Source organism: Canis aureus, chromosome 9, assembly GCF_053574225.1.
Source record: "Canis aureus isolate CA01 chromosome 9, VMU_Caureus_v.1.0, whole genome shotgun sequence".
Classification (NCBI taxonomy): domain Eukaryota; kingdom Metazoa; phylum Chordata; class Mammalia; order Carnivora; family Canidae; genus Canis; species Canis aureus.
In genome coordinates, this window is record NC_135619.1 from 37,941,560 (window position 1) to 37,957,994 (window position 16,435).

General features: G+C 38.2%; 1 protein-coding gene across 4 annotated transcripts in view; it reads left to right on the forward strand.

Moving 5' to 3' along the window:
• DAAM1 (dishevelled associated activator of morphogenesis 1) overlaps nt 1-16,435 on the forward strand; it is a 166,610-nt gene that overhangs the window by 99,003 nt on the left and 51,172 nt on the right. For all 4 annotated transcript variants that reach the window (XM_077909468.1, XM_077909471.1, XM_077909470.1 and 1 more), the window contains exon 4: nt 11,731-11,802. In XM_077909468.1, coding sequence (XP_077765594.1) covers nt 11,731-11,802 — 72 coding nt within the window. The remainder of the gene's footprint in view (nt 1-11,730; nt 11,803-16,435) is intronic.

The following is a 16,435-nucleotide window of genomic DNA, read 5'->3' on the forward strand; positions in this document are numbered from 1 at the left end:
TGGTTCTGGAAAGTCAGCCAAGGCTTTTTCAGTAAAGAACAGGGTGTTGGAACAGACTGAACCCCAGAGCCGTTTCAGAAATGCCATTGGTCTCTTTACTCTTGAAGTCATATTGTTACTCTTCTCCTTCCTTGTTCCATTGCTGCCATCCTCATAGAAGGACTAGATCTTTTTCAAGTGGCACTCTTGTTTTCTGGGGTTTGTGATTTGGGGGAGAACAAAAATGATAGATGGCGGAAAAATAGCACAAGCCTAATTTTTAATTTGGAGTGTTTCATTTCAGCTCATTCAGAAATATTTGATCATTTTTGCTAGTGTAAATAAAGTTTGTGACATAGAAAAAATATTAATCTAACATTTTGTGCTGTCAAAAAATGTCTCAAAGCATTTTTCCCAGGAGTGCTTACATTTGATTTTTATTTTGAAGTTAAAAGGTAATTGATAAAAACTGGAGATTAGTAAAAATACAGAAGAGTTAATAATACTTGGCTGTTTCTTTTTATCATGATGAGAAAAGGGGGTAAAATCTACAAATGGGTACAGTTCTTTGTAACTCTATTTGTAATAACTGAAAACCTATGGTCAGAAGTTTGTGATAGTGTAAGAAACTCTTAATGCTAACATTTGGAAGCATATTCTCATCAGTCTCATGTGTCCTATATTCATGGATCACTAACAAGGAAAGCAAAAGCTTTGTTCTTTTATTTCTGTGTTCTAACACCCAATACAATATGCAGGCCATTATAAAACTCAGTCAATATTTATTGGGTGAGTAAATGAATGAGAAAGAAAGCAAATGACTCTTTAGATTCAGTTCAGCACTGAAGTTTTGGGCATGATGAGTAGAGGGATTCTGCTCCTATCCAGCCCTTGAGAAGTCCTGCATTCAACAACAGTACAGTATTCCTACTGCTCTCAATTTAGGCTATGTGTTACTCCTAAATGGTGTTGGGATCCAGACCAAACTATTAGGGAACAGTGGTCGAGTATTATAGCTTTTTTTTTTTTTTCCTGGTTGGGGAATGGGAGGGATGAGGACCAGATCTAAACTCACTTGAGCTCACAGCTTTTTTTTTTTTTCTTTTTTTCTTTTTTCCCCTCAAATGAGCTGTGCAAGAATTCTTAGAAATATCCCCCAACTATTCCCCCAACAAACTTCTGGGGAGGATAGAAGACTGGGTGTAACTGCGGTATCAGGAGGACAGGGTAGAGTGGTCTCAGTGGTTTCAAGTCAGAAACTCAGTGATACACAAATAGAAACCACTGAGAAACCTTAGCTTGCCACACAGCCAAGGCAATACAGTGGAAACCAACAGATTGAGGTAAAGTAGTCAGGATAGAGTAGGTGTTCTTGAGCAAGAGCTTTGGGCAAGCCTGAGCATCTGGGCAGTTTAGGTGTGAAGAGCCTGGAGCAGAGTGTTAGTCATATAGCATGGCTTCCACATTGCACTTTTATAGAGTGTGTCCTCTTCAACCAGAAAGTACTAGTCATGCATCTGTTACTCTGCTAAACTGTAGTTACATTGAAATGAGGGAGGGGGGGATGTACCAAAAGTTGTCTGTAGTACTCCTCAGAGTGATCTTAACTTTTTACCATCTTTGATTTATTTAAGAAATCTGAAAATTGTTTTTTAAATAACTAGTAGCAGTACAATTGATTAGTCCTGCTGACCATTTTTGTATCTGTTTACAAATACATAATTATATACGCCTTTGCCCTTAGATTCTTTTTGAACCTGTTGTAACATCTTATGAGTTCTCTTGTTTATTAATGAGTTCAGCAAAATCAGTTCATGCCACGACTTTACCTTTTAAAAGTTATCCTCTATCAGTATAGAGTTGTAAACTTCGAGAATTGATAGAGAAAGGGCTAACTTATTCTAAATGATCAGAGATCTTGAATAATATTTTAGACTGGAGTATATGGTAGGAAAGCAGGAGACTCTCTGGGAAAATGTGCATTGTATATCGATTCTAGTGAGCTTTTTTATATCTGGACAGACACGGCTCGGGGGTCAGAAGAGGTTTTCACACATATACAAGAAAGAAATTCCTGTGATGTTTGAAAGGATGATGTACAGGGAAGAAGCAGGGGCAATGTAAGTGGAATCCAAAGACTTGACAAGCAATAATCTAAATGCAGCTTAAACTTCCCACAAAGTTTCTTGGCAGCTAGGGAGCCTAGGTCCTACTCACCCTTTTTTAATTCTGTAAACTTGTATTTGTGTTTTAGAGATAAGCATCCTCACTCTTACAATAATAAGATCTATTTTATTGTTGAGTTTGTGGCCAGTGTTGTTACAATATATGTACTTAATAAAACATGAACTACACATATTTTACTGTGCTTTGTGAGAAATGTCTCTTTTATTCTAAATCATAAATGTTATTTGTTGTGAACCATCAAGAAAGCAAGAACTTGTTCTCTTTTTTTCTTGGGTTGCTATTTTGGTCAGAAATCTTCCAGATGCACTCTTAGTAGAGACTGTCTAGAATTATGATCACTGACATGTGAGCATATCCCTTTCAGAGGAATTTAGATATATTTGTTGGAGTTATTTTTGCAAAAAGTAGACATGAGGGTGTGATAAGCTTATGGAAAATTTGAGATTTATTTATGAATTGAGGAAGATAAACTTATGCTATATCCAGTAGAGAATTTTTGGCTTGGTAAAGAGAAGACTTTGGGAGGACATAATAGCTTTATTCAAATTGTTTAAATATCTACAGGGTTATTATTCATAGGAGAAATTAGACTTATTCCATTCAGCTCCCAAGGGCGAAACTAAAGCCAGCAAGTGCTTGAAGTTACAAGGAGACATCTGTCAATTCAGTCTAAGGTAAATTTTCTAACAGTCAATGAGGGTTCTGGTTCCAAACATTTGTGGACTCCTCAAAACCTTCTCTCAGGGAACATAGGATCAACCACCTGCTGGTGACCTTATATGAGGGACCCCTGTGAGGGGAAACTTGGACTAGGGTGTCTCTTGGGTCAAAGACCTTGCTATGTAATTATGTGATGGCTTTCCTTAAAAACATACAGATGTACTGCAGCACCAAGAAAAATGGAGAAGGAGATTTACTTCTCTGACATGGTTCTAAATGCTAAATATGAAAGCCTTTGTCACTGCAAACCCTCACTCCTAGTCTTTCCGGAAACTGACTGACAGTCTGAGGCTTAGGAGGAGGTGTTGGGTTTCCTGGCAGATGCAGAAGCTGCTGTTCTGTAATCATTTTTTGTGTGGGCCCAACCAGATTTGGACAGCAGATCCACTTGATATGTAATTGTGGCAGTGCCCAAACAATGTAACCAGATTGGCAGTCCCAGGGACCACATGACTGTCTTGAAATGTGACAACATAGGAATTATTTTTTGAAACCAACCACCTCCCTGTGGCAAGCTTCAAATGTAGGGTATAGTTTTAGCCTACTGTGAGGGAAGGCTGTTGGAAGGAATGAGCAAAACAACAGTCTCAGGAATCCAGGTCTGTGTATCTGCTGCAGCTCCTCTTCCCAGTGAAAGAACAGCAGGACAAAGATTTGGAGGCAAAAATTAGGATTTAAAAGACCAAACAATGCTATGCTATTTTAAAGATTGTATGTATGTATGTATGTATCTGAGAGAGAGAGAGAGAGAGAGAGAGAGAAACACTGCCAAGCAGACTCCTTGCTAAGTGCAAAGCCTGATATGGGGCTTGATCTCAGGATGCTGAGATCATCACCTGAACTGCAAGGGTCAGACACTTAACCAATAGAGCCATCCATGAATGCCTGTGCTATTTTACAAAGTGAGATTAAACTATCTTCAAGGAATAGTGAATTTAGGAAGATGCTGGATTTCTCAGGCATGGTAAGTCCTGCTGCTTCTCTAGAAAACAATGCAAATTACTAGGCAAATTCTATATACTTTGTGAGCTGATCCTAACTTACGGCTGGGGCTTACTGGAGATGGGAGTGGCTTCAAGGAGAGGAGACAACCTGGAAAATAATTGATGACCAAGTTCGAGCTTTGATGCATTCCCACCTTCTTGAGAGCCAAGCTCTTTCTAGCACCGGGAATGAAAAACTGTGGCCCATGGACCAAATCTAGCCTCGTAAATATTTTTTGCAAATAAAATGTTATTGAAACATGGCAGTGTTCCTTCATTTAAGTGTTAGCTGTAGCCACTTTCACACTGTACAATGACAGAGTTGAGTTATTGCAATGGACTATGTGGTCCACAAAGCCTAGGGTATTTGTTATCTGGTCCTTGGCAGAAAAAGTGCTGAACCCTGGTCTGTCAGGCTATTCTACCCACTTCACCATGACTGTCTTTTGAGAAGATGCTGATTAGCCTATTATTGGGCCAGAAGGGCAAGTTGGCAGAAGTTATTAGCAAGACCTTCCACAAGATATTTTCCCATCTTCCATCTTACCTGCTCTTCCCTTCCCTGTTCCTTGGACCTGTTCCTTGGCCTATCATTCACTTGAGTTTATTAGGTGATACACACATCAGGGAGTCAAAACTAATAGAATAACATATTTTGGCCTGTCTGCCCCTTTGTCCTCAGTATTCTGTAAAAATTCTAGGTACAGAGTAAATTTATTTCATGTCTGTTGCATTCATTAGTATATGGGGCTATGTCCTTGAAAACCAAAATAGCAACGACAATTTAATGCAACAGATAACTATTTTGACAATTAACAAGGGATAGGGTTTCTTGATCCTATATATGATCACAGTTAACATGTTTTCTAGTAACATTTTCTTCATAAATGGAACAGGTTTTTATTAGTGTTTAGTTGCCTTTGCCCTATAATAAAAATAATCAGAATGAATTTTACTTTTTATTATACTGAAACAGTATCTTTTCGCTGTTGAAGTTCATTTAGTTAAACCTTAATATGTCTCTACTGTTTTTGAGTTGATGGTACTCTTATATACATCGTTAGAGGACTTTTAGCCAATCTAGACAGTGAAAGAATGTGTCTTTCATAAGTAGTATCTAAAAACCTCATAGGTTTTTAACAGTGAACATGGAGATTTATGGCTTTAGTTGGCCAAGTGCATATTGCTTCAGCCTGTGATTTGTGGTCTAGTGAACAACCACAGAACATGTCCTTTGCAATTAATTGACCTTTGTACAGCCAATTTTAGGTCTTACCAACAGCATCTGAAACTGAAGAAAAACTACCAGTTCTTACATATTATTACTTGGGAAATGATCCTATTAAAAATTTGCCCTGTGGTAATTTCAAAAGAAGTTACTCTTAAAGACTTAGTTTTTAAACTATACTTTGCATCTTACTGAAAGATTTTAGCTGTTACTAAGAAATTGTTTGTCACAAATATGTAAGTGGAAATTTTGAAAATTTTAGCATCCTTTTGGTACATAAATGTTAGTATAAATCATAAAATTTCTTTACGTAAACATTTGATAATAGGATTGTAGTGTGTAATAGAAATAGAAAATCCAGTGAGAAGACAATAGCAAAGTGTTTTAAAATTTTTGCTTTAGAGAGCAGAAGGGTCCCCCCGGCGTAGAAAACAGAGACATCCCAAATATTGCAGGACCTTGTTGACTTGATGCATTTCATGTTACACGGAACATTTGAAAAAGTAAAGCACTTGTCCTAACAGAATATACAGTCCTTTAGAACTTCTGTTTTAATTGTGAAAATAGTGCATATTTCTGGCAAAATGGAAGTTTGAATTATACGAAAGTTAATAAGTAAAAGAGATACCCAGAGACATTGTTCAATTTTCTTGTGTTTATTTCCAGAAATGTTTGTATGTTAAGTGTACATTTTTTCCCTACAGATGAGAAATGATATTCAGAGGCATTACTCTTTGCCCTGTCCCTGCCCTGTACTATATTTGGTCATTTTAAATTTGATGATATGATTCTATTTAATTCTGTATAACTGCTACAAAGTAATTTATACAACCATCTCCCTTGCCATATATTTGTTCACTTTGTTATTTGCTGATTCAAACAGCACAGCAGTGAAAAAAGTGTAAACATATAATTTTGGGCTAACTTCCTGAAAGTAATCTTAAAGAGGGGTCAAAGGCTGTGTTTGTGTTTTATATTTGAACAATTATCACCAAATGCACATCCAAATTTTTATAGTCCTAGCATAACAAGACCTTAGAATGGCCATAGCTGGAGATTCTGGAATAGCATCCTTATCATCCTAGCTAACATTTATCAAGCATGTTCTGTGTGTACTGTTCTCAGTGCTTTCTTTTCTTGTAATAACCTATTAAATCCTCACAATGACCCTGTAAAGTAGGCATCCATTTTACAGATAAGGAAACTAAAAGTGAGTCACACAGAGAGGTTACTTAATTTGCCTGCCTGTAAGTCACCATAAATAGTGAATGGCTGAAGATTGAAGTATGTGTCTGCTGATGGTGATAGAAGGGGAACACAGCCAGCTTGGATTGGTAGAGAGTGATGATCATGAAGTGAGAGACAAAAGTCTGGGACATAGCTGTAAATGTTTACCTGAGAAAGAGTACAAATTAGTGCAAAATTCTTTTTTTTTTTTTTTTTAAGATTTTATTTATTTATTCATGAGAAACACAGAGAGACAGAGACAGAGTCAGAGACCCAGAGGAGAAGCAGGCTCCATCCAGGAAGCCAGACGTGGGACTAGATCCCGGGACTCCAGGATCACACCCTCTGCCGAAGGCAGGCGCCAAACTGCTGAGCCACCCAGGGATCCCCAGTGCAAAATTTATTCTTATGAGCAAAGTGATGTTGAGAAAAATAAATGCACCCTTGTGCATTTAAAGCAAATCAGGGAGGATCTCTTGGAATTTTTTTTTACTAGCTACTGACCTGAAACTTGGAATGAAAAATGTGCCAGTTGAAAATGAGGCCAAGTTAGAAAAACTATGTATTTCTTTATCTTCTAAATGAGTTCATTAAAAGCTGATTTTTTTTAAAGTGAATGTTCTTGAAGGTCCGTTGTACTATACCAGATTCCTTGTCTAGCAAAAGGTGTTTTGTTTTGTTTTGTTTGTTTCTTCAGAATTTGAGATAATAGGAGCAAAGTAGATAACAAGAAAAAGAGTTTAAAACTAGTTAGTGCAAGTTGAAAGTAAAGTGAGGTGTCACAGCCTCCATCCAGCAGGAAGTTTTGTCCACCAATATTCTCTTATTCACGACCATCAACCTACCAAGGAAATATGATGAGTGGATTAGAGAAATAGTAAAATTAATGTTGGGTTTTTTCCTTCTCCAATTACCTTATAAAAGAAGTAGCTGTTGAAAGTTAAGTGTTTTGTAATTGAGTCACTGAACAACATAAATTAAAAAAAAACAAACAAACATTAGTTTTAGAAATTGGGCCCTTAAACTAAAGGCAGTACATACAGTTTTCCATGACACCTCACTCACCATTAGAGTTCTATAGAATCTTAGAGCTTCTAGGGACTTTAAAAAATAGTCTGGTTTTAGCCTCTCAATTTGAGAGAAAAATGAGGCCCAGAGATTCTCAGACTTACCAAGGAATGCCAATTGAGTAAACCAAAAAGTAAATTCTGATATCTCATCTTCAGATGGCCAATCTGGTCATCTTTCCACCATCCTATCAACCTGAAAATAAATGGTGTTTGCAAATATTATCTAAAAACAGTAATCATCAGAAAATTTAATGACATAAAATGTTTATATCAATTCAGTGCTAATTATTTAATAGACCTAAAGATAGGCATATAAACATAAATGTTTATAATACTTTTAAAAGTCATCAAAACTAGATTTTAATATGAATTGACCATTCTGGAGGTGGAATGGAAAGGGGTTTAATGTGATTGCTAGAATTTGTATTCTCATAGGGCAAAACTTTCTCTAGATGTTATACCCATAAAGTGGGTAACACTTAACCCACAATCTGTTTTAAAAGAAGGAAAAAACAACTTCTTGAAAGAATAGAATGAATCCAATAGTCTTGGTTATTAGAAAAAAGTTCTAATGGAATTGATCAAGGCAGTAGTCAAAACTAGAGTTAGATGTGTATAACTTAGGGAGAGATTTGTTTGCAATTCCAATGTCCAGAACTACTTGGTGCTATCAGCTCGTCTTCAAACACTCTTGAAAAAGACATGTGAAGATGGCTATTAGACTAGTATATAACAGAACAGGAGAACAGGTTAGGGAAAAGCTTCATAAATGCTATCTGTATGCACACATATAGATAGATAAGGCATTGGTAGAGGGTCAGAAGAGTTCCTAGAGAGAAAGTCTAGAGAAGAAGGATCAGAGGTAATCCAAGTAAGACATCAGATCTTAGAATAATATTCAGACTTAGAATAATATTCAGAAATGTTGAATATAGCAAAAATAGCAATAAAGGTTTAGGGAAAAGCAAATTCATTTTTGGCCACTAACTATGTTTGAGTTTCTTATACAGTAAGGTGATTAAGAGTGAAAGGCCAGCTTTGCACTCACTGTGCCAATTGCCTGTGATTAATCTGAGGTCTAATCTTAGGAAAGAGGTTGCCTTGATTCTTTCCCACTGCCTCTGAATTTCTAATGGGATGAACTTCGGCAACTCACCAGTCTTCTCTTTGCCTCTGTTTCCTCATCACTAAAATGAGTGAAATAACAGCAGCTACCTCATTGGGTAGATTACATGAAGAGCACAGTGCTTAGAACAGTGTTTGACACAAGTAAGCTATGTATATGTTGAATATTGCTGTTTCTTCCATTACAACTAATGCAATCTTATACAATCTTGTTTAACTTTTCCCACTTTTTCTCTATAACAAATAAAACAGAAAGAAAAGAAGAGAGGCACATTGCTCAAAGAATAACACATACTAGAGGCTGGCAACACATAGGACCCGTTTGCTTTTCAGGAATATCAGACATGTTGACTTTCATCAGCAGTTTCTTTCATGGACTTCTTAGGAGAGAGTCTTCCCCTCAGCATGTCTCAGTATTAAGTGCTCTTTAGGGGAGCCCTCCATCCCCACCCTGAACAATTGCATTCATCTGTTTCTGGCCTATGGCTCTACATGACTACAGACTCTAGCAGCCACACAAAGTAGGAGCAGAGAGTTGATTCACAGATGTGTTTCACTTGGCTACTGGAGCACACATCTGTTTAGAAGGACCAAGATTGCACAGAGGAAACTGGAGACACATTGCCAAAATGAAGAACTCTGAGGATCACCCCCAGGAATATAGTGATAACAGTACTTTTATGAGAAGCTTTTACGTATGTTAGCTCATTTGATTTTCTCAGCACTGAGGCATGTGAAATAAAAATGAAGCCTTCTTTTCCCTATTTTGACTACAGTATCTAGGTCTACTCTTAATATGTTTATATTACTAAAACATTTCCAAAGTGTTAAGATTTTTCTCTATATACTAATCTTCAGCTTCTAAAATGATCTCCTGTTCTGTTAACCATGACTATTAAGCTTACAATAGATAGTCTCTCAGGGGACCCCAGACACAGGACAGGACTTTGTTGTAATTTTGGAAATTTGCCCTGGTTTGAGGGACTAGAATGATCTGGCACCTTTTATTTCATTTTATAGGTTCAAATACCATTGACTATCACTGTGGGTTTTGGCTTGCTGAATACATTGCTAACATGGGGTTTTGCTAACATTAATACTCCATTTTAGGGGGAGAGAAGGGTTCAGCACTTATGCTGCAATTGTAGCTATTTTATTAACATGTTAAATAATAATCAAGGACTGTTCTAAAAACTCATCAGATTTCCTGAGCTTTTTAAAGCCATGCAAGTGTAATGCGGTCCAGCTTCAAAGCTGCTGCTATAGTCTTTTGTCCACATCATCTGGCTCTTTCAGTCTCCAGATGCAATTCGTGCAACTGCTCAAGTTCAGGTATCTGTTACTGCCGGCTTTTAAGGCACCAGAAGCATTTGTTACTTTCCCTGCTTTTATGTGACTACTTAACAAATAGTTTTGAAATTAAGTTTCTTTTATCTCACCACAGTAGACCTGTCTAGAAAGATTTGCTTAGAAAAAGTGTTTTTGAGGTAAAGTATAGGACTGAAATTAAAAGCCCCACCTTGAAAGTGCTATCCCAAAGATTGGGATTCTGACAATAGTAAATAGGTAGTAACTACTTCACTGTCTCCTAGCAGCTACCGGTACCTGGCCCAGTCCAAGGGGACAGGGGATATCAGTTGTATTGAGGAGCTCTCTGAATGTGAAGCTAGAAGACTGAAATTGTGCTCTTCCAGTCTGTTGCATCACACAAATGACTTATAGCCACATAAGTTTGCAAACATGTATGGAAAGCTCTAGCTACCATGCCACCTTCTGATGGACTCGGTGTTTGCATGGAGCAGAAGGTACAGCCCCCTGATTTTGGGGTGAGTGAGGCTTCAGGTGGGGGGCTTCTATGCACAGAAGCCCAGAGGGCCATGGTGCTGGCTTCAAGTCATCCTGTTCTGCTAAGACAAAAGACTGGCTAGAGTGATTTAGGAAAGGGTTCCTGAATTCTTTGGGGTTTCAGTTCTCGTCAGCTCAGACACCTTACGTTTTCTCAGACTCACAAGCTGTCACAGCATGACGGCTGGGCCTGTGGGTAATGTGTGTTCATTCTACTATTTTCCATCCAAGGTCAAGCTTTTTATTCTACCTTTTCATCTGAAGCAGTACCTAGTTTTAGTTACATCAAATGAAACCCTTCAAAATTTTTATTGTCTTCTGGAGTCGGAATAAACTAACTAAAAACATCTAACAACTGGCCAAACCCTGTGGTCATTTTTTGAGACAATTTTCCTTCCTTTATGGATTTTATCCAGACATATAGTTGAGCAACACTGTCCTCACTGTGACACAGGACCTAGAGATCCTTTGTCCTCACAACAAACATTGTGTCCTTTCCAATATTATTGTGCCCCTGAAGGAAAACAATACCATACTATGCTGTGTCTAGATTCCCATTTAAATTCCTCTTTATGGGGATCCCTGGGTGGCTCAGTGGTTTGGTGCCTGCCTTTGGCCCAGGGTGTGATCCTGGAGTCCCGGAATCAAGTCCCACGTCAGGCTCCCTGCATGGAGCCTGCTTCTTCCTCTGCCTGTGTCTCTGCCTCTCTCTCTCTATGTCTATCATGAATAAATAAATAAATCTTAAAAAAAAAATTCCTCTTTATAATCAATAATACTGTAAAAATATTTTTTGAGAGAGAGAAAGAGAGAGAATGGGTAAGCTAGGTGGGGGTGGAGGGAAAGGGAGAAGGAGAGAATCTTAGGCTCCACACCCAGGGGCTTGATCTCATGACCTGAGCTAAAATCAAGAGTCAGACACTTAACCACCTGAGCTACCTAGGTGCCCCTACTGTGACAACTTTTATGGTGAACGGTGTAACTAGATTTATTGTGGTTGCCATTTTATATCATATGAATGTCTCATCACCATGTTGTACATCTGAAACTAATACAATATTTTATGTCCATTGTTCTTCAATTTTTGAAAAATATAAATTAAAAAAGTGATAAAATAATAAATTCCCTTTGATCCATGGTTCAGAAAATGTCCCCTTTATCATACCTAACTCTGTAGTACTGTCTTGTCCCTAGGCCAAAGGACAGTCTGATGATTAAAACCAACATATGAAGACAAATATCTTCTATCTCCTTGTCTCCTAAACGCTTATATAGGCCATCATCTAGATGCTCTGAAAGTCAGATGTGCTTGTGGTCATTGTGTGTATATATCTGATGTATATTACTTTTTTTGCTTTTTATTTAGGACCAAGAGGAAAACAAGGGAGCAACAAGTTGGCCCGAATTCTACATCGATCAGCTCAATTCCATGGCTGCGGTAGGTATACTTTCTGTTCAGTGGCATACAGTTTAAAATGCAAATTTCGCACACAATTGCACAATAAATTCACTTGAGTAAGAACTATCAAATGTCATTATCTTCCAAACTCTCTTCCAAACACTCAGTGTTGGGGGGCGGGGAGGGAGGGAAGGAGGGTAGGAGTGGTACTTGGCAAAATGATTTTTTCCAGTATGTTTTACATAAAATCAGCACACACTAAAATATAAGTGAGTTTAATGTTGTAAAAGGAAATGTAATCTTAAATCTGGCTTATGTTCAACTTAACTTGCAATTGCTCTTACCAGTCATTTGGAGCATTGTTATGGCAGTACTATTCTACAAGTTAATACCATTTTAAAATAATACAATGAAACTATTCCTTCACTGTTCTCCTCCAGCTCTTTTTCACCTAGGACTGACTTAGTTCCTGATTTTATAGGGCAGCCAGGTACTCTTTTACTCCTATAAATAACAAAAGGAGTTTATGGAGTAAGTGGTGAATAAAGGGCATAATTACTCTGAGAAGTCCTTGGGAAACCTTTGGTTAAGTAATTGCCTAAAATGCATCTCAGTGTCTAAAATATGCATTCTGATCACATATATGTCTGTGTAATGTCAGCATTTTGAGCACCTTGAAGGGCACCTATTGATCCCAGCTAAAATATACAGCAGAAAACAAGTCCTCAACCTTTGAGCCTTCGTAACTCAAATCCTGTTCATGTCAATAAAAATTGACAACTGCCTATGGTGAACAGTCTGCCTCTGTGGGTACACTCATGATTTTAAGATCACTCTTTTAGATTCAACTTTGAGTTTATCATATCCAAGCAAGATGATAGCTTCCATAATAAATACTTTTCTCTACCTCTTTCTACCTCTTCCTTTTCTTCCCTTCCAAGAGTCTTTTCAAATTAGCTGCTTAACACATAAGGCAAACATTTTTAAAAATGTCTAATATTTTGCTGCTGCTGCTGCTACAAAGTTAACTGATTAGAATATGTGAACCACACTTTTACTAAACTTTCAGAGACCTTGACTTTTAGTAACTTCCTCTTTTCTAGCCTTTTATTTGAAGATGCTTCTTCTGCGGTTGCACAATGAATAATAAACAGCCTAGTAAATGTGAATGGGGCTGTATAAATTATAGAAGAAACTGCATAAGCTTTTGCCCTGAGGATTTCTAGTCTAAAAGGACAGCAGAAAAGAGTATCCAAAGCCTCCTAGTACAAGGCATCCTACACAATGGCAAAGATGAGAAAAGGGTGATCTCAGCATTTGTATGAATATGTTAGCAAAGTGTGGGGCTTGTGATGACCATCAGGGATCTTCTATGCATAGCTCAAGCAATAATAATTTAGAGCCATTTACATTTCCTGCTTGTGAAGGTTAGTTTCTAAATTCTTGTTCCTGGCTGTTAGGGGGATAAAAGAGCTGTGGGGCAGGCTGGCTTTCTTTCTAATTAAGCCAGCATTGTTTGATGTAACAAGGGAAGTTGCTTCTTCGTTAATGAATTCACTTCTATAAAGGGAGAAGTACTAAATACTCTGGCATTTTCTTTTCTTCAAATTTGAGGGGGGCAATTAGGTTAATTTGTCATTTAGTGACTTAATCCATGCCTTGTATAGAGTCAACCTGACCATTTCCTGCAGTAGAAGGTCTATGATGTGCCAGTAGGAGGCATTTCTTTAAGAGCCTCCTTTCTCCTTCGGCCAGCTCCTTGGACAACCCTGTGCTGCAGTCATGAGTCATCTACATTTTAATTATATTTGCTTCCAAGTCCGAAATCCTTTCCAAGAGTATCTCAAGGCAATTAAATTGTCAGTCACTTTGCTATTTTTTATGTGTTTAACACCTAACAAAGCTTTGTAATGTTCCTTTAAGGACAGAGCTGGCCTCTTTCTAGGGTTAAAGGTAAAAAGCAGTAACAAATCCTGAGTTAATGAGACCTCAGAACTCCTGCGTATGTAAAGAACAAGGAAATCTGATGAGACCAAAAACCCTATGCTGAATTTTCTGCTTTTCTCACCAAATGTGTTGCTGCCACCTCCTCCTCCTAGAGTCAGGCTGATCTCTCTGCTAACTGTATTGGAGAATTCCCAATGACACACAGCAGAGATCCTGAGACACTGTCCCTGGGGACTGGAAAGACTTCTACAGTGTCTCCAAATCCTTTCATGGCTCAGCAGCTCAACTTGAGCTCTTTAGCTTAGGGATTTGTTGAAGGGGATTTATCCACATTGTTATCATCTATTGTCTTCAGCATCACTAGCTACTACTGCTTTTGAGTGTGCACCATGTGACAGGCAGTCTAACAGGCACTTTACATGTTGTTTTAAATCCTTACACGCCCCCTGTGCTATAACTGCTATTTATAGATAAGGAGTCTGGGACTTGGAAGAAGGTTACCTTGCCCAAGGTCATCTAATTAGGAACAGTAGAACTGGAATTTAAACCTATCAGTCCGAGCTCAAAGATTCCTTTCTAATTTGCCTCTCACTCAGTTTTTAAAACCCTTTGGTGAGTAAAAGAGGCTGGGTAATCCCACCCCCCCCAACTTGTCTGAGGTGGGGCAGGCATCTGTTTTCTTTAATGTGTCCAGGGTCTGATGAACAGTCCGGGTCGAGAACTGCAGCACTTACTGGTCTATGAAACACCGAACAAGTTCAGTTCCTTTACGTCAGCTTCTTAACAAGAATGCTTTGTTCTTTAAAGTACCCCTGAGTGATCTGTTGGCTTTTAAAGAGTGAAAAACAGTATAATAAAAGTACAGCCCAACAGGTTCAAGAAGGACCCGGGCTTCCTTTGTATGTGGCTTCTGCGTGCACTCTCGGGGAAGACAGATGTGAGGTAAAGTGCAGTGTGTTTAGCAGCCTGGCTTACTGATTTCACACCAGGGAATGTTTCAAACAGAAGCTTAGCTCCAGACTCCCAGAAAGGAATGATTTCTATGTGTAGTTTGTGTATCTCTCTTGGACCTGCATGTTCCAGTGTACATACACCTTAGTAGGTTTTATCAGAAGATCCTCTACCAAGAGGCACTTTATCCTTTGTCCGCTTCTCAGGTGAACAGGGATTTAGTAAGTGCCTAGAGACCCCACGGAGGCCACAACAAACCTGTCCTGTATATGCCAAGGTACACACTACATATTTGGCCTAGCATCTATCTTTAGAAAGGTAGGCATGTCTCCTTTTTCTATGGAAAGCTACAAATTAGGTGTTCTTCCTAAATGTGAAGCTTGACAGCTTTAGACTCCATATAACTTATTTTGAAAAGTCACATTAGAATTATCATGTTCGTCTGCCTATCCTCATTTTTCTAAGTTTAAGGAACATAATCTTAGATTCAAATTGAAGTGTATCACATACAGAAAAGAGTGTGTTGCCTCTATTTTGAAAGGAAGGTAATGGTCCTCACACTGGGAAAGGAAATACTAATTTAATTTTCTTGACTTTTCATAAATCTCCCAGTTCTACTAGGGAGAGACATAATATAGTCTGTCTTTATTCAGATGTTCCACGGCACCACACTACACCCCCCCTCCAACAGTGTTAAAAGAATAAATATCTATATCTTCAGTATTAGTGAGCCATAATAAGAAATGTGTGTCTTTAATTTGGGTATAGTTTTGTGTGATTAAGCTTAGAAATAGGCAATGATGTTTGTAATCATCTTGATTCTGAGCTGCAGATTCAAAGTGATTGCTTCAGAGTCTAAACAAGTTCAGCTGTGCCATAGGAGATTAAACATACTTGGCTGAATTCGTGCTGAATTTTCCAGGCAATAGGTCTCACAGAGCCATGAAGAAATTTATTGGCTATTTCTGCACAGCTTCTTCCCCTACCGTCCTCTCCTCACAGCTGTCCAGGCTCATCACCAGCAAGAGGACAATGTCAGCAGAAACAGTAACACATTTGAAAAACGAGACTTCACTGATTTTTATTTCTGTTGCCTTAAATGATACTGATATATTTCTTTGGAGCTTTAACCCTCCTAATTGTGAAGTCAAATTTAGGTTTTAGTTAACATTTAGTTAATACTGGTACTATTAACTTGAAAAAATTAGATAAAATCACCCTTTGATGACTTGTGGCCCTGAAAGGAAGTGAGAGGTTGGATCATTGAGACACATAGATAAGAGCCAAACTTTCTTTTTCCCCTTCAATGCCCTAGTCTGTTTCCCAGCCATGCATTTTTATCAGAATTGTTAACAGGTAAGAAGGCTGAAATTAGAAAAGCACACATTCAGAATAAGATGAAGGCAAGAGACCAGTGGTTCCATGGGTGGAGGCACCTGAGGCCATTAAGACTTAAGGATCCTTTTAATCCAACTAGGTGATCTTGGGCTCAAAGGAATGGGAAAGATCTTTTCACAAATATAAACTTTACTAGCATCCAGGACTGTACTGTCAACTGAGATCTACTTCCTTAGAGCCTTGTTCTTCAAATTGAGGTCTATAGACCTGCAGCATCAGGGCTGCATGGAAACTAGAAATGCAGCATCTTGGGCTTTACTCAGGACCTACCAAATCAGAACTCTTATTTTAACAAGATCCCCAGCTTATTCGTGTCCATATTAAAGTTTGGGAAGTGCTGCTCAACAGATCCCTGGGTGGGGAGGGTGTAAGCACC